The sequence below is a fragment of the Rhinolophus ferrumequinum genome, chromosome 27 (genome assembly GCF_004115265.2).
Source record: "Rhinolophus ferrumequinum isolate MPI-CBG mRhiFer1 chromosome 27, mRhiFer1_v1.p, whole genome shotgun sequence".
Taxonomy (NCBI): domain Eukaryota; kingdom Metazoa; phylum Chordata; class Mammalia; order Chiroptera; family Rhinolophidae; genus Rhinolophus; species Rhinolophus ferrumequinum.
The window spans coordinates 17,521,173-17,535,313 of NC_046310.1; the positions used below are offsets into that span (position 1 = coordinate 17,521,173).

Consider the following 14,141-nt stretch of genomic DNA (forward strand, 5'->3'; position numbering starts at 1 on the left):
GTTTTAGAAAACTAATAAGTTCAATCATATTTTAATTAAATGGAGCTATTTTAAATTATTTACATAATCCCATTTGTCCCATTCAAGCATCACACAGTGCAGGAACAAAAGAGGCTGATTTATTAGACATACGCCCGGCTGAGGAATTTTCTCAGAATTCTTGGTTAGGCTGTGATAAGGACACAAATTTATCTAAGTTTGCTGAACAATGCTCTAGGGCATACTTAGGGAAGATGCTATAAAAAAGCTCTATTGCATCACACACATAGAACCAGATTCTCCCTCTCATGGGCTGTAGCCAGCATGAAGTTCACACTACATTAATTTGCACTTGTCGATATGCTGCTTTGCAAGTATTTTTAAGGCATGTTCAAATGTGTACTCTGTCTCCTCATCTAGAATATAAACTCCCTAAGGGCAGGACCGGGGTCTTCTAGTTATCACCCCACAGGGTCTCGTGCTGGTCTGGGCAGGCCACGCCCCTGGAGCTGCTGCTGTGTGAGTGAGAAGCATGGAAAGGAACAGGCTAAGCCTCCAGCACCGAGAGGGAGTGTGAAGAACACTGGGGAGTAACTCTGTCATCGCCAGGACAGAGTGATTACATGTGCTAGCGACATGCCCAAGTGGCCCCTCTCCCAGTCACTTTTCAGGGATAGAAGTGAGACTGCAGGTGGTGGTTGGATAAGACTCTGAAGTCTAGCTCTCAAGAAGCCATCTACTGCCTCCGTATATTCCCCGAAAGCCTCCTGAAGAGAGAATACAGAATTACAGACACAAAGCAGAGAACAGAGCTGAACAGGATTTTACTTGAATCTGTTGGTGCTAAATTGTAAGTGGAAAAAGACTAATACCACCACTAGCCACTTTAACAGATACCAGGACTATTGCTAGGATGTTTCCAGAATCAAACAGGAGACAGTGGACCTCAGAGGGCTATTAGCTGGGTCTCCAGGTAAAGCAGATTGCTGCTACGATCTAAAACTGAAATTTCAGGGAAGAAAGTTCCCGGCTGCCTGTTGCAGCAATCTGTTTCCATCTTCCTCCTGTCCGAAAGTTCTCATTTCAGGCTATTGTGAGTTCCAGTTCCTGTGATTAAATCACTTTATTCTTATTCTTTCCATATTGAAGATCAAGAACAGGTGTTTCACTTTCTCCTTGAAAGAATCTGTCAAGTCCTTGAAGATGGTGAGCGAGCAATAGTTTCATCTTCTCTGAGTAAAAAGGCAGTTCTTTAACTTTTCTTTATTGCTTTTATTTCTCTTGCTTTAAATAGGACTTGTTTATAGGATTTGCAGGGCTCCCTCTCATCTTTACACAAAGCCATACAAAATAGATGCACTTCTTCCCACCATCTAATTAACTCAACTGAGCTCAGGAAATAACTCCCGTGTTGATACAGCCCAGGTTCAAGGTCAGGATTAAAGTGCTGAATCATACTGCTGTCGATGTGAGCGACCCTCAAATCCTTTTTGCCCCAATTTTTTCTAGCCAAAATGTTCAAATCTATTTCTTTTGAATATGTGCTCCACCCTTAAATTTCTGCTTTGATTACCCCATTCAGGTAATTTTGAACTTCAACGTTTCCTACTCAACAGTAGTCACAGCTCCAAAGTTATAACTTACACAATACTGGAAGGAAAGTCTTATCTAAAAAAAAAAAAAAAAATTATACCAACCTAAAAACAAAATCTGTAAACCTCAACAATGTTTATATTTATAGTCTGATCCAAGCCATTATGAAGCCATGTGCCACTAACAAGGTAGTAACACTGTTACCAGTCATTCACCCACTTGTCAATGCTATTAGGTGATTAAGAGAACAAGAATGTGGCCTATTTGCTACATTGTAAAATACTCTAAAACCATGAAGTTATCATTTAAGATTTGTGAGTCTTCTAACTCAAATCTGCACGTTCTCATATGGGAAGGGAAACTTTAACAGTGTATTTCTATACTCGGACAGAGGTGGCAAACTTCTTCGGTAAAGGGGCAGGCAGTAAATATTTAGGCTTGGTGGGCTCTGTGGGCTCTGCCACAACTCAGCTCGGCCTGTGGAGCAGCAAGCAGCCAAGACAATACATCTGCACACAGGTGTGGCTGGCTTTGGCCCGTGGGCTGTGGTTGGCCAAGCCCCTTTCACGGACACAGGGCACACGTGCGTGCCTGCGTGTGTAAGTCAGGTATATACACAGCATCACCACACCAAATCTCTGCCTGTCCCCATAACCACGGCAGCTTTCCGGGCATCAGATCAGTGCTTGCAGTTCAGTGCTCTGTGGTCGACATCTTCAAAGTCTTCAGGACTTTATGCTGGAATTTGTGTTTCTAAGTGAAGCCTGATGAGATAAGGGAGCTCAGCTCCCCTGTGTGGTCTTGTTTCTCCACTGCCCTTCAGCAGCCGAGGCAGTCGTCATACACGTGTCCCCTCCAGCTTCCTCTTCCCCACCCCAGCCTGGCAACCTGCTGTCCTCCACCCAGGGTGGCATGTGTTCTGCTGCGTCCTTTGCCCTTGCAGGAGGCTAGATGAGAGCCCGGGAAAGGGTGGGCTGAGTGTGTACACCCGGGCGTCTCAGGGCAGGACATGGAGGTGACCGTCCCTGCTCCAGGCTGGCAGCCCCACAGCACCCTCAGTGGACTCAGTGTGGAGCCTCTGCCCCCCTTGATCCAGGTACCAAGTGTATACCCCTGGAGGCTGCAGTCTCTGTGGGGTCCTGCATCTGACCACCTTGGACGGGGAAGAATGACTCCCTCCCTACCCCGCTGGGGTGGTGTGTAGGTCCTTGGCTGGTGGCAGGGAACACCCAGAAGGCATGGCCCATTTGCATGCCCGGTCATGGGGCCTCCGTGGGGTCTGCACTCTCCCGTGGGGATCCCTGTGCCGGAAGGACCCCGACATTAAATAGCAAACAAAAAACACTACGACAGGTTGGGGGTGGGGAGGAGAGAGAGAGAGACTGCAGATTGAAGGAAAACAGTTTATATTTTTGTACTCTGAATCTCACTCTTCTCCTAATTTTTGAACAATGGCCCTGTATTTTCATTTTGCACTAGGCCCTGATCAAAGGTTAGGGACTCTAAAGAATCATCTTCTGAGATTCATGTACCAAAATGGAAGTTGACAAAGAAAATTCCACTCATTTCAGAGGCAGCTAACCTTTGCAATGCCAAGGTAATAACAGGGCTTCCTGCAGCATTCCTAAATCTTAAATGTAAAGCTCTGAAATTAATTACGTATTATGCGTTTCAGACTCCGTGGGGCTCCTTTCAGGGTGTGATGACTGGGACTGTTGCATGGTAGCCATTTCCCTCAGATAGTCTGCCGCAGGATTAATTCATATTTCTTTTGAATGATAAGTCACCTTATAAATAAATACAAAGCATAATCAAAATATTGTGCATGAATTTTAATAAGACAAAGAAAACTGAAATTCTGTAATATTTCCCATTAAAGAAGGTAATACTATAACATTAGAGTATTACCTATTTTCCTGATTTGAACAACTATTGCTGAGACAGTCAAAGAAATTTGAATATGGGTTGGGCATTATATGATATGGCAGAAATGTTAATATCGTCAGGGGTGATAATGACAGTGATTATGAAAAAATGTATCATAGAAGCACGCTGACGTATTTATGGGTAAAATAACGAAATGTCTGGGATCTGCTTTACATACTTCAGCAAAAGAAGACGTGGAGGAAGAAGAAGAGGAAGAGGAAGATGGAGAAGAAAAAGTTCATGATAATGAAGACAAAGAGGAAGGAGAGAAAAAATGTGAGATAGATGGACTAGGACTGGCATCATGATGACACTGATGAAAATGTGGGAATTCATTAAAATGCTCTCTTTATCCTCATGTATGTTTTTAAATTCCCATAACGGACTATGTATACCTGTTGCCTACAAAAATTTGCTAACACATTTTTTGTGTTTGTTTGTTTTTTTGTAAGAAGCATCCTCGGAGGCTGACAGGAGCTCTCTAAACTGAAGAGATACAAAGGAGCTGATGGGAAGGGTAATCCACCCATCGATTCCTGACACAATAGAAAAAAGAAAAGGAGAAAGTGGGAGGAAGAGATTGCCATTGTTACTCTCCTAATCTTTCCTTCTAATTATGCCTGAGTCAAGGCTCAGGTCACAAGGAAAATGATTGCAGTGGTCAACCATTTGCCCTATTTTGTATACATCAAAAAAGCTCTTGTTCTCACCACATTCCAATCTCAGTTTCCCACCTACTTTAGAAATGTATCAAGTGTTCAGATTAACAAAAATATGAATAAAATGACTGTTACAAGGGACACCTTGTTTGTAAACCTACAGATAGCCTTCTTGTTATTCTGAATTGCAATATGTAACACTTTAAAAGTTAAACACACTTTATATTACTATGAGTATTTCTAAGTACTCGACATGCCCAGCTGCTAAAAGTTAAATGTAAATTTCTCTCTTGAGTGCAGATGGTGGCCAAGCAAAGTAGCTCTTGGGTCTTAAGAGACAGAAGGTCAGGTCATGGCTGAAAGACCAAAGAACAATTGCTGCTTTGCTATTCCAGGTCACCCATGGAATGAGACACCACCACTTTCTTTTCTGAAACTGTCTGTTCAATACAAAATAGTGACAAAGACTACCTATAAGATTTCCTTACATTCTGTCCAAGGAAAAATGGTAACAAGCACATCACATCACAAACATCTTGTAACTGTTCAGAGGTTTTATTCCTGACTTTCTGATTTCCTAAAGAGGCACATCTCTCTAAAGACAACACTAAAAACCATTACAAAACTGGTAATGTTTCACTATTTAGTGGGAAATGTTTATAAATGAAAACTGCTCCTTCTAAAATCTGGCAACTTTAGCCTCTACATCATCGCTGGTTAATTAAAATGAGATATGAGCTAGTGTTGAAGACCACTATTACCAATACTTCTACACATGTTATAATTTACAAGGGATATTATAATGTAATTGTTCCTATAGTGTTTTTCTCTCTCCAGAACATTATAACAGAATTTCAGATAATTCAGAGGCTCTTCTTTGCTTTATTTTTCCAGTTAGTCTAAAACGTTATGCTGGCAGATGCTATAGAACAACACAAAAGGTATATAATAATGCTAGTGAGCATGATAACATGATACTTAAAAAAAAAATCACAATACATCAAGAAAGGACAGTTCTGTGTTTGGTTTGGCAGTCCTAACCTTCAGTACCTGATAAAAAAGAAGTTCTATTCCACTACCAGGCACGCCCCCAACTGGATGCAATAAATTGGTTCCATTATTTGTACATGCTAATAATGAAAATTCTCCTGAAAATGTAAAACTCGACAACACTTTGACTATAGTGGTGCAAAATCAGAATTTGAGTTTGGTGTTTAGATTTTAATTTAATGCCAGGGATTTCAGTGTTCACTTGAAAAACTTTTTATACTAAATGTCACTATTACTTACATTTTCAATACTTTTCCCAATTGGGTTTGCATCATTTACTTAGAAAGTCACTAGCATTGAAAGGGAAAATATGTAGGAGAACATGATAAAAAGTTTTGAACTAGAAATATATTTTTAAAAAATTCACTTAGGGCTACCTACTTTTAAATTGTAGCAATTTCTTTAAAATATCGATACTTAGAACTCAGTCTCATTTTAATTGAATAGATTTATCAATGTGCATTCATTGACTATAAAGAATGTAAGCCTTCAGTGTTCTGTACTGTAATATAAAAATAGAAAATCAAAAGTCAGCCTATTAGAACTGCCTCTCTAAACTCTTTATTCTCATTGTCAATTAAAATTGGAGTATCTACATGATATCAACAAAGATATAACATAAAACATCTGTTCAAACTGAAATTGAAGTAAGCAGCATCTTTTCCCTAACATTTCTAATTTCAATGTATTTAGGCATCCTGAGCAAATGTACTCATGGTTTTCTTAGTTAAAACTGGTTCCATTCTGCCAACAATCAATTTGATTGACATATTTACATATCAGCTCATCTCATCTTACAAATTTTAAACTTTTCACTTAAAATTGGATTCAAGTTGGCATCTTTCAAGAACTTCATGCACGTATATTTTAGATTCAAACTGTGCATTAGAACATTTTTTTTTAACTTTTGTAAGTAATAGATACACATATCCAAATGTATATTTATGACCTGTCAGATTGGAATTTTAAATTCATGCAGTTGTATTCTCACCATTTCATGTGAAAGGTGATAATTTTAGGCAACTACATATGAAATCCTTTAATAGTATAAACTGAATTGTTCCATTACTTAGAAATAATATAATGGAAATAAATGACTTAGGAATAAAACCACATCAACTTCAGAAAGAACATTAGTTATGTTTTAATTGCTTCAGTTACGCTTGTGTCATCTCTTACCTGATCTTTAATTTCAAGATCCCTTTTAGTTTTCGCTCTGTACTCTCTGTGTTCCTTTTCAGCCTCATCCTTATCCATTTTGGTTTTATTCAATTGATAGCGCATTTCTCCACACACCTGTTAGATTATAAAAACTAGATCAATAGCTACTGGAATCTACCAGGCAACGCCTGCAATTAGATCTTTTGGTGCCCCCTAGAGGTCATATAAATAAAATACAATAGAACTTTCCTAAGAATGGCACTTTCTGTTAGAATATATTCAATATAATATTTTGTTAAGATGTATTAGGTATTATTGAGTCTAACAATTCCAAATTACAGATAAATAAATGTAGAACTGAGGAGTTTACGTAATGTGTTCACGATTTATTACGTAAAATAATAGTTTCGATTGCATGTTATCATCCAAAATGCACTATTTTCTCAATTTTAACTAGGTAAAATTACTAATTAAAATATTAAGTTATGTTATCATTCATTCAAATTGTGATATTTAAATAAATATTCTGTATTATAAATTTTTCCTTTAAAGACTTTATCAGTTAGGCTTTTATTTAAAGAAACTTATAAAAAACTCTCTCTGCTAATAGATCATATTGATAGTTAGGTGTGCAGTAGTAGCCAGCCAGTATTTACTGGACGCTTTGTAGATAACATCAATTTTATCACGTACAATAACATGTATTTAAGTTAAGAAAGATTGTCTGGTAAAAGTCATAGAATGGAACTAAGTACACACTGCACTTATAACTACAGATTTAACATAAAAGGAAAATGTACATTTAAGTGCAATGATTTTAATATATCACTAAATAATGAACACACATAGTATCGTAAAGGTGTTCTTTATACATTTTTTTTTTTAATCCAGGGCCTCTGCAGACGTAAATATATTTGGAAAATGTAATTAGCAGGTAGATCGAAATAAAGAAATTATAATAAGCCTCCAAGATAACTGAGAATCTGTAGAGAAATCAATTAATACACAATTCTGCTAAATCAGCCTCTAGTTTATAAAAACAAGTTTTAAAAATCATGTATCATGCAATGGTTATTATACTTCTTTGAAACTTTTCAATTTTGGTATTTCTCCAAAAATGACGATTACAACTTTGGAAATTAGTTTAATCATTATTGAGGTACTAAAATCTTAGAAAACCTATGTGCATTTCCTATGTTCAAATAAAAATAAACTAAAAATACTTTTAAAAATAAACTAATCTGTGTTCTAAAGTTATAGTGACAAGACAAAAGAAAAAGTCAGTAAGCTTTTTCCAGTGGCTCTCAGCAAGTTAGAAAAAGAATAAAATCACTAAAAATTTTAAAATTCAAATGCTTTCAGTGTGTGAGAGTTGAGCCTTTCCATTTCAAAAAAAATTAGTAATTTGCAAAAAGTTATTAATTTTAAAGCTAAATACAATTTAAAAATTATGAATGACAGAAAAGAAAAAGAGAGGCTCCTATTTACTTTCTTTCTTAGTTCTTCACTGCTCAGATCTATTTGATTTACATATGTGATTGAAAGGGTCCTATTTAAAATGACTTTACCTCTTAATTTTATTTTTAAAGTTCCCTTGCTTTACTCCTTTCAGGATATCATTTGTTAAGTTTATCCGTAACATTTAAATTCTATCTATAATAAATCAACAAGTTAAATTGAACTAGAATTATATTATCTCAAGGTTGGAAGCAACTTCAAGGCACTCTGTTGATACGTGAGTCCCTTTGGACAGTTCTAAAAACAGAGTGTACTCATTCTTCACTGTACACATTTCAACAGAATGTTCTCGCCCTATAATGAGCTGAAAACTCTTGCCACAGCTTTCACCCATAAATCTGGGTGAACCATTTCTATCCCTCTGCACCAATGCTCGCTCTTCTATCCTTCCCTTCACACAAACACATCAGTTATATTAGCAAATATGATATTTTTAAACTTTTACAGTTGCTAGCTTGAATTTTACAAAGCAAACATTAATTATAAAACTCAAGGAAGAAAAAAGAAAAAATAGGCTCCCTTTTCTAATGGTAAAGTTGATTTTAATTACTGAATTATAAAGCAGCAATGGCATTAAAATGTGTCAAATTTTGGGAAAATATGTTGAGAAGTAAAATTCATCATGAAAAGGATATATATTTTAACAATAAATAATCTGTGTATGTATTGGTCAAAAATAAATTCATTTAACTTACTACATCATGTACACACATATTTAGTGTCTTAGTTTTAAAGCAAGTGATTACTGAAATCCACATGGACTTCCAATGTTTCTTAAATACCTACCTTCCATTGGCCAGTTAAGATCATTAAACATTTTATTTCCAGGTTCACAAATTTGTGATACCCGTACAGCAAACACTGTGGCATTTTAAAGTATAAATTTAAAGACGAATAAAATAAAAATCTATAAATATATAAAATAAATCTATAAAATACAATTAGAATCTTGATTTTAGAGACCAGGTCTGAAAAGGAATGGGAGGTAGAAATTGTTTTATGGTAAGTATACTTTTCATGTTGTAAATATATGTCTTTTAGTATTGTTGTGAAGAGCTGTCTCTGGCAAAAATTACTCATTAATGAATTTAGAAATACAAGTTTTATCAAACTTTCAATAATTAAAGTCATAAAACTTGCTTATTTACGAGTCTGTCTCAGCCACTGAATTCTTAAGGTTTTCAGGGACACAATGTGTGCCTAATTCATCTTCCTATTTGCAGCACCCAGCAAAGGGCCTACTGATGATAAGAACTGTCATGTTAACCAAATGACCATTTTAGATGGACCTTTATTATCCTGAAATGACAAAACTTTTCTGCTCCAAACTTCTTTCTGAGCTCTGTATGTCAGGACAAATTTTTTTCAAAGAAAATATTTAATTAATTATTAAACTAAAATCTCTCTCGGTACCTTCGTGACATCCATTTCTCGAGAAGTAAGCTGGCTTTGAATTTCCTCTAGTTGATTAATTGCTGAAACCTTCTCTCTCGTAACCTTTTCCACCTCGGCCTCCAGTTGGGCAATATTCTGAGACAGGGTCAACATCTGTCAGAGGAAATAAAAGTCCTAAATGATAATGTCACTTGAGTTGATACAGTTTCAGCACAGCCATGGAGCTCTCTCTCTTTAAGTCATTTCTCTATAGATTGGGTACGTTCATTTCTCCACCTCTTCCACTCATCTATCCCCCATGACTTAAATATGTGCCACCCTCGTATTCATTCCCTGGTCTCCACCCTCATTTTGGGAAACACGTAACAAGGTAAAATCAAAGTTTTGGTTGAAACTCTAAGGTGACAGATATCAGATATCTACGTAAGTGAGTTAGGGAAGCGACTGACATGAAAGGATTTCAGGAGAGCTATCAAGGAGTCAGACAACTCAAACTCCTTCCCACATGGAGGGCATACAGGGCTTGATTGGGAGAGCTGGAGAGGCAGGGATCTTTAGAGAGAGATACTGGTGCTCTATGAAACCCACCCCGGGCCCCACACCACGAAGAGGAGGCTCTCAGCAGTTCCCTTGGTTGGTATCTGCCCCACCCCTCAGCCCCCACCCCCCACCCCCCCAGCCTTCCCATTCTCTAGCTCTCCCCATTCCTCCTGGAGCACTGCACTTAGCCACTATGTCCTCTCCTCCAAGAAGGCTTCTTCGGCCTCCAGCTCCCAGCACTAAACAGAAGCCCCTTCATACACTCAGGGGTGATATTCAGCGGATGTGCCCCGGGACAGTCACGCCCATTGCGCTGCAGCTGGCATCCACTCACACTGACTGCCGTCCACCATCCCAGTGGTTTACGATTTTGACAACCACTGCGGCACGCGCTGCTACGCCCACCTCAGGATACCTCTATCACACCGCAATCTCTACCTCCCGCCAGCCAGGACTTCTCACGCTGGTGGTAGCTGTCTGCTAGTTTCCTCATTAGACCGGCAGTTCCTTAGAGCATGGTCCTCAAGGGGCACCAAACGTTTGATGAATAAATGAATAATGATAATAAATGGCTTCTCTGAGGGACTCTATGGAAAATGGGTTCTTAGCTTTCTTCTTAGGGTTAGAAATGCTTTCTAGATCTTAGATTTAACCTTTATAGTTTTTTTGTTGTTGTTTGCAATTATATTTTACTCTGATTCAGTCAGTAAAAACTTTCTAGGCTCTTAATTTCTTACTTGTATTAGCGATTTTACAATGAAGAAGAAATGCGACCTCACCCCACAGCAAAACATATAGGGATATCTATCAGTTTTTAAACTGTTAAAACAAGAACTGGTAATGAATTTGAAATAATAACATTTGAAATCTACCACCGTACCCTGACATGGGTATGAATTCAGCTTTATAACTGAAATCAGGAGCTAAAATTTTGTGATAAAATCCAAGGTAGCCTTTGAAATATATGTCTAACGGAAGTTGACACATGTGAAAATAATGAGCCCTCTAGCTATTTTCTAATGCAGACAGTAGATGTATTAACTCTCCTGGGGATTGTGGAGAATTGTATATTTGACATATTGTGGTTTCTATGTCCTTCTTACCATCAAAAAATTGGCTACAAATCTAACTTGCACATAAAATTATTTTTACTAATATCAAGCTACAAACCATCCTTAGGCATATTACAATCTGAACCTAAAATTAAAGGTCAAAAGAAGTTACATGTAACAAATTAGTTTAATTTCTTTAATTTAAAAATTCAAGTTCATGAATATCCTTATTATGAATGTGTAACTATAGCTTTTCTGGAACCATATAGCAACAATAAACTTTAATTGCCAGCTATTAAAAATCAAATATTACTTACTTCTGTGGAGATATACCTTATGGTAAACATATTAACATTGTGTGACTTTTGAAATAAATACGCAGACATATTAGCAGAATTGCTGACTGTAGACACTGAGTCAGTTTCTATCACAAGGCATGGAACAAATCACGGCCCTTCCATATGATCCCGTCCCTCTGCCACCCATCACTTCTTTCCTCTGCCCATTACCTGTCTGCTGCCTCCTGTCACCCACTTCCCGAGGCCTCCCCTCCTGTTGTCACACCTTCTTTTCCCCCACGCCCACCATCTGGAAGTCAGGATCACCCTGCAGGAGCTTCTCCATCCACATCTGTTGCAGAGACAGAAGTAACACCGACAGCTGCAACACTGCTGGGTGTCCAGGGCGCTGACATCAGGTAAGTCCTTTACACTTTGACAGGGGCAAGCCAGAGACAAGGACGCCCAGCTTGGAGAGCCTGATAGGAATTTTTACACTAACACAGTCCCCGGTGTACGGAACATGGAAGGCGCTCCCCATCCGGAGGCACAGGAATTAAAGATTCCAGCAAAGGGCTGTTATCAAGGGAACCAACTAAGAAAATGCGCGGACTGTAGAGGGCGCTGGATATACACATGATGAATGACTGAACGAACAAACCTCGGTGGCTCAGTGGAACCGACTGTTAGGAAAGACAACAAACTCACAGCAAGTACCCTTCATAGGGGCATGATTCAAAACCTGTCTAGGTAGATGCATCTGCTCTCCTAGAGTTTCCCCCACAGATGAAATTGTAAAAGAGAGAGAAAGAAGAAAAATAACAGAAAGAAAGAAAATCTGAACATCTTGCAAGCATTCCTCGCTGCCAGGAAAGCAGGAACGCTTGCACCAGCACTAAGTACAGAGCACTTACATGGGTAAACTGTTCAGTCTCCCTATAAGTTAACTTCCTGCACTCGGCAGGATGATATACATTCTCTCTTCCAATCCCCTTGGAGAAAGAATTATATTGGATTAATTTTCAATTGAAAAAATGAGGTTCAAAAATGAAGTAATTTGCCCAAGCTCATTCAAGCTGATAAATAACAAGTAAAACTGGAATTTATATTTAAATCTGTCTGCTTTTACTCATATGAAGATCCAAGAAATCTACCCAATATAAGACTACTTTTCTCTTTTTCTGGAGTCAGAATGGTAATAGCCACAAGCCAAAACTTATTAAATGTCCACTCTATGCCAGGTATTATATTAGGCACTTTCAAAACATTATCCTATTTAATCCAATCAATTCCTTGAGAAGATCAACTCCATTATTTATACTTTTGGAATTTGGAGAGGTTAAATGAATTGTTCAAAGTCACAGAAAGGTCAAATTAGATTCAACCCTAAAGTCTTGTACTCCAAAGCCACTTAGGGCCATTTCCTGGTTTGAGCACTTACCTCAATGCTCAGACTACTTTCAGCACTTTATTCATACATTTATACTTAGGGCAGGACCTTGAGATCAAATCCCAACCAAGACTTACTGGAAGCAAAACAAATGACTCCGACTCAGAAATACATTGTATTTCTGTTGTCACCTTTATTCATGAAATAATTGTCCATATAAGAAAGACGTTCAATTACCTGTGAAAGCACCTGGAATAGTGCCGGGCACATTTCAGCCTTCCTTTGTTCTTTCTTACCAGGAATTCTCATCAACATATTTTTATACAGTAGAACTACTCAGCAAGGTAACAGGTTTCCACCAAACACCCAGAAAAGAAAAATCTCTTCGGCATGCACAATAGCTGGTCTTTGCTATTGATGCCATTTTCTCTCTCACACGCAACACTCAGTTCACAATTTTAACTCCCTCCATGTTGGTTATAGCCAGCATCCCTTCCCATACTCTGCATTTCTAAATACTCCCTTTTCTTTGAAGGCCAGTTAAAAACATGCCACCTTCTCCACAAAGCCTTCCAAGTCTCTTGCAGACAGGGATCTGTTCGGATCCTCTGACCTTCCAGCATTTTAGTCATACCTTTCCAATGGCATGGAGTCTTTTTGCCTGCTCTTGTATTACATTCATTAATTCAACAAATATATATTGAGCACATTTTATGTGAGAGGAAAGGGCCCCACAGTGAAAATGTTAACAGACCATACATTCAGGGGACTCGTAGTAAATTAGGGGAGACAAATAATTCAAGAAGAATTTGTAATAAATTGAGTTAAGGGAGCTCATAGGAGAGACTCTCAATTCGTCACTGGGAGGCTGTGAGAAGAGGTGGTACCAAGAAGAATTTTGAAAGATCCATCGGAGGCGGGAGAGGAAGGCTCCTCTAGGCAGCGGGCAAAGCACATGCAAAATCCTGAGATGACAAAACAGCATGGCAAATGGGTGTGTCCGCACATCTAAGGAAGTACAAGCAGATCAGTATGGTGGCAATGCAAGAAAGAAAAGTGAAGGGAGATGAGACTGGAGAGCCAAAAAAGGGAAGAAAACTGTAGAATCTTCATGCTCTGCTGAAGGATCCTAAATTTTAGCCACGGGCTTACAGGGACACATGCAAGAATTTTAAAGCAAGAGACTGACACATTGCGATGCTCATTTTGGAGAGATCATCCGGCTGTGGTTTGGAGGACAGCTGGGAGAGAGGTGCAACTGGATGCAAGGAGCCCGCCCGGGTTTAAGAATCATCCCGGGTGAGGGAAGGATAACAGTGGGATGGAGAGACAGGGCAATGGAAAGTTCCTAGGGACCTGAGTCTCTAGAGCTTGGCAATATGATGACATGTAGGGTTAGGGAGAGGGAGGAGACAAGGGTGAGAGCAAGATTACTGAGTGGGCAACCGGATGAATAGTAGCTCCACTGGAAAAGCAAAGAGGGAAAGGAGGCTGGTTTGGGAGTTCAACAGAGCCAAAGATTTCTAAATTAACACCATATATATGGAATTAAAGCCACAGCAGGGTTAAACATTAACTCACACAGCAACTAAATCTGCAG

General features: G+C 38.5%; 1 protein-coding gene across 2 annotated transcripts in view; it reads right to left on the bottom strand.

Annotated features, from left to right (window-relative positions):
• SDCCAG8 (SHH signaling and ciliogenesis regulator SDCCAG8) overlaps positions 1 to 14,141 on the bottom strand; it is a 206,225-nt gene that overhangs the window by 134,089 nt on the left and 57,995 nt on the right. For both annotated transcript variants that reach the window (XM_033099396.1, XM_033099395.1), the window contains exons 11-12: positions 9,300 to 9,434; positions 6,387 to 6,503 (exon numbers count right to left, since the gene is read on the bottom strand). In XM_033099396.1, the coding sequence (XP_032955287.1) occupies positions 6,387 to 6,503; positions 9,300 to 9,434 (252 nt within the window). The remainder of the gene's footprint in view (positions 1 to 6,386; positions 6,504 to 9,299; positions 9,435 to 14,141) is intronic.